The 4,500-nt window shown below is 55.1% G+C and overlaps 1 protein-coding gene across 1 annotated transcript; it reads right to left on the bottom strand.

The window, feature by feature from the left end:
* Positions 1-2,318: 2,318 nt before the first annotated feature.
* LOC103264835 (acid-sensing ion channel 2-like) lies at positions 2,319-3,235 on the bottom strand. The gene has a single exon (XM_008062535.1). The coding sequence runs from the start codon at positions 2,997-2,999 to the stop codon at positions 2,319-2,321; it is 681 nt and encodes a 226-aa protein (XP_008060726.1). The 5' UTR covers positions 3,000-3,235.
* Positions 3,236-4,500: the final 1,265 nt, after the last annotated feature.

Raw genomic sequence — 4,500 nt, 5'->3', positions numbered from 1 at the left:
AAGTAGTCGGAACTATAGGTTCATGCTACCACGCCCGACTGTTTTTTGATTTATTTAGAGATGAGGTCTCACCAAGTTGCCTGGGCTAGTCTCGAACCCGCAGGCTCAGTCAATCCGCTCGCCTCAGCCTCCCAAAGTTCTGGGATTACAGGCTGAGCCACCGAGCCCGGCCTCACCCCCTTTTCAATGCTGGGGAAGGTCATACATAGAAGGTCAGCCCAAAGATGGAGACTCAAACAGATTAGTTTTGAACTTGGTGAGGGTGGTAGACAATGGCATGCCACTGACTAATAAACCTTATCAACAGACAACTTCACTCTTTGGGAGAAATCCTGGAGAGATCAAAAGCTCCAATAAGGATTTAAGGTCTGTTTTTTGGCCTTTTGGGACCCTAGCAATTCAAAGGATGGGCCATGTATAAAATAGTAGCTTGGGTTCAAAAAATTCTTTCTTCTAAATGGAACTTAGACATGAATTCAGAAGAAGCCACCAGTTGGACATGCAGCCATAAGGACACTAGGGAACTCAGTACAGGATCTGTCACCCATTACAGTTTCCCTCTGTGTCACCCAATCTCTGCTGCCCGTGTGTTCCATGTGTGTTCAGGCAGACAGAGGAACAGCTGAGTGTGTTTCCGAGCTGCCTGGTGCAGTGGTGAAGCTGAGCGTTGCCAGGCACTGAAAGCACGGGTTGAATACAGTGATGGTTTCAGCCTCCAAAAGCAAGACATCCTCCCCATCTCTCCTCAAGCTACCCAACACATCATTTGAGCATGACATGTTTTAGGAGCATGTATGCTCCATTTAGAAGGGCTTCTAATCTTGCTAGTCCCTTCCCCCAGCTCAGTCTGGCTTCCTTGTTAGCATATACGACTGCTGATTTTGCTGAGCTCTTCCTCACAATGTTTCAAAGGGATCATACAAAACGGCTCCCTCAAGAAACAGAGCTCTAGCACACAGGCTGCGAGAAGCAATGCCCCTGGCACTCTGGGCTTTTCCAGAATCAGAGACAGCCAACAGCAATCACAGAGGCTGCAGGCAGAGACTGGTTGTAGCATTAAAAGGAACCTCAGAGCAAGAGGCTGGTGAATCTGAGAGGGGGTAGGGAACAGATGCACCATGGGAAAGGTAAGAAATGTCTTAATTAGGCAGAGGACCCCAGACAAGTGCTGATGTCACAGGTCAGTCCCTTCCCAACTGCTGCGCCTGCCACCCCCAACTTGCAATTGCAATTTGGCTCAAGGCTCTAAGACTCAAATGCTCTCAGTTCTTCCTGAGGCAGCTATGGGGGCAGGAGTCATCCTGGACTTCTGGAGGGTCCCACAGTCCCTGATGCCCCAGACTTGCCAGGCAGTAAGGAGCAGTCAGCAGCTGCCATCTAACCTTCTACGCCGAGTTACCCCTAGAAGCCCACTAATCGGACAAAGAAGCCCAGAAGCAACAGCTCTCCTCCTGTCCTTCCCTCTCTGCCCCTCCAGTAAGCCCCATCCTGACCGTGAGCCACATTCCCCCTGCTTTTCCTCTTTACACAGCTCCACAGTCCTCCTCCAGGCTTTCCAGTTCCACAGCTGTTGGCCCCCTCCCCACACCCCTCCCCCTGCATCCACATCGTTAAGCGATTATATAAAGAGAAAACCAAGCCTTTGGGTTTCAAGCTAAAGCTCCCAGACAAGGCAGCCGGGACCGCGTCCCTTCACAGGCATCTCACTGATCATCTTGCACACGTGCTTCTACCCAGACCCTCCTCCCTGCCCAAGCACTCTGGGCGTCTCTTGGCTTCAACCTGCTAGCAGACCAGACAGAACCCCGGGGTCCCCGGCCTCTCCTCTCCCCACATGGAGCTCAGAATCCACACAAGAAAAAGAAGCAAAGAGACTTCTACACCTTTGCTGTACCACCTGCTCCAGCAAGCTCCCAAAGCCACTGAAGCCATGCAGGCTGCCTGGAGCCCCACACCCCCTTCTCTGACGGCTTTAGCTCCAGCCCAGCCCACAGGATGCAGTGCCTGATGCCACTTCCGAGCAGAGAGAGACAGAGAGAGAGAGAGAGAATGCCACCTCGTCAATGACAAGCCATTCCAAGCACACAGCTCAGACACCAAGCTCCTCGGACGGGGACGGCAAGTGCCCCGGACAACGGACAAACCAGGCCTCCTCCCTCTGGCTGGGAAGAAGCCAACTCAGCTCATCTGGGGACATTATTCCCTGAGGCAAGCTCCCCACTCACCTTCCATATTTGAACTGACAACAGTGCTCCTTTCCTGCAGGTAGCCTTTGCTACAACCAGCTCCCACAGCTCTGGCCAACTACCCCTTGGCCTTCAGCTGAGGCACCGCTCCCTCTCCTGCCAAAGCACGAGAAGACCCCAAACCAAGCAGGAGACCACCGGCAGCGCACCACTTCTCAAGGACCTGACACGAGAGTGAGCTGAAAACCAAGTACTCACTGTGGTAAAGTCCTGGTGGCCACACTCCTGCCCTTTGAACTTGCAGTAAAGCATCATATCCTTCAGGTCATGGCCCACACGGTGCAGGAACTCCAGCATGCTGAACTGCTTGGGCTTGTAGTGCTTAAAGTTGGCCTTCTGTCGCAGGGCCTCCAGCACTGTGGGGTCAGCCAGATGTGGGTCTGGGATCTGCAGGTTGACGTCCAGTAGGGCCAGGAGCTCCCCGGCGTGGTACAGGTCATTGGTGGTCAGCCTGGAGAACCGGAAGCCATTGAGGTTGCAGAGGGTCACAGCTGGGAAGACCAGGCTTTGGGCCACCACCTCGTCCACTTTGGTGATGTGCTGATAGGAAAAGTAGTAGGATACCCTCTCGGAGCTCTCCACCAGCAGCAGGCCCAGGGAGCCCACGAAGGCCACTGCCCAAAGCACACGTCGGATGGTCAGCGGCCCATACACGAAGATGTGGCGGATGCCATGGAGGGTGGAGGTGTTGGCAAAGATCTGGATGCTGGAAGGCTGCAGGCTGCCCTCGCTGGGGCTCTCCTTGAGGTCCATCGGGACCCTCTGCAGTTCTGCAACTGGCTTCAGGTTGATCAAATTTCAGAGAAGAGTTCCCAGTCCTCAGGTTCTGCTTCAACCTGGACGTTCAGGGGAGAGAACGCAAGGTAAGCATCAGGCCAGACACTGTGAGTTTATCCTGAGAGCCTGGCCGCACGCTGGCAGGGGTGAGTGTTTATATAAAACCCATTCAAACTCTAGCTCCTGATTTTTTCCAGGCGATAAGGAGGGCTGGTTTTATTTAGGGAGACACCAAGGTGATGTGGAAGAGATGTGGGTGGGAAGGGAGAGCTTAGCCAATGGAAATAAAGTCCTCCCCCCTACACACGCCACTAGAGACAAGATTAAAAGCGAGAGCGAGGGAGAAAATGCTTAAAACAAGTCGCTGAGCAGCTCGGAGCCTGTTAACCAGTGCATAATGCCCCGTGTTAACCAGCCTGGGTATGTCAGGGCGGCCACGCTGATGCACTGCGGTCGGGCGCCGGCATAGCCTTCAGAGCCGCCGCCGCCGCTCCGTTCCTCCCCGTGATGTTTTGGACTCCGGATGCCGTTTCTCGCCACCGGCCTCCGTCCCTCCTCTCCTCCTCCTCCAGGCCCCCTTTTTTGGGCAGAATTCCAAATACCGGCGGCCGCGGGTAGCGCCTCGGAAAGGAGACAGCCCGCTGCGTCCAGAGGCGGGACCGGCACCCGGAGAGTAGGGCGCCAGCGGGGGGCTCCGATGGGAGCCCCATTCTCCTCCGCCTCCCGGGACAAAAGGGAGATCCCAGGGCGCGGAATGAGCCTACCTCCCTCGCCCCCAGCTATGCTGTTATTGGGGGTGGGGGGCTAGAACAGCTGGTGGGGGCTGGGGACCTGGAGAAAGTTTCTTTTTAGTCTTTTTTGGAGGGGGCTTGTGGGGGCTTCTTGCTCAAGGTGGACAGCCAGCCCAGGAAGTTGACACTTGATACCCCTCTCTCCTCCCTCCCCACGCCCCCAGGGCAGGAAGGCCTCCCGGGAGCCGGAGATGAGGGTGAAGACAGCATTCCTTTGCTACTAAATCAGCTCCTAGGTCAGACCCTGACGGGGGTCTCCAGAGGAGAGATAGGAAAGTAGAGAAGGAGAGGAACAACCTAAAACCACCGTGCTTTTGCTGTTGGCAGAGGTGGGGGTGCGGTCCAGGGGAGCAGCCAGGAGCCCCTGCAGGGACAGAAAAGCCAGATTGTCCCTTGCAGCCCCAGAGAAAGAGCAACAAGTAGCCTCCCACCCCACATTCCTGCCAGGAGATCTGTGTTTGAAAAAAAGAGACCACAGGAGTCCAGGTCAGGCTGGTGGCCCGCCATTCGTTTTGGGCAGTGTGTGTGTGTGTGTGTGTGTGTGTGTGTGTGTGTGTGTGTGTGTGTTTTGGGCTGTGTGTGTGTGTTTATGCCGCCCCTGGACTTGCCAGATGGAAGCACAGCTGGAGCTATAGGTGGAGCACAGAATTTGCCTCTCAGCTGCCTACCTCTGTTTCCCTGAAGAT

The sequence above is a fragment of the Carlito syrichta genome, unplaced genomic scaffold, assembly GCF_000164805.1.
Source record: "Carlito syrichta isolate Samal-C Ts95f unplaced genomic scaffold, Tarsius_syrichta-2.0.1 Scaffold96420, whole genome shotgun sequence".
In the NCBI taxonomy this organism is placed as follows: Eukaryota; Metazoa; Chordata; class Mammalia; order Primates; family Tarsiidae; genus Carlito; species Carlito syrichta.
This window is presented reverse-complemented; position numbering and strand designations above follow the sequence as displayed.

Bases quoted from the DNA above. Each gene is read 5' to 3' on its own strand.
- LOC103264835 (XM_008062535.1), bottom strand. From the start codon at position 2,999: ATGGACCTCAAGGAGAGCCCCAGCGAGGGCAGCCTGCAGCCTTCCAGC.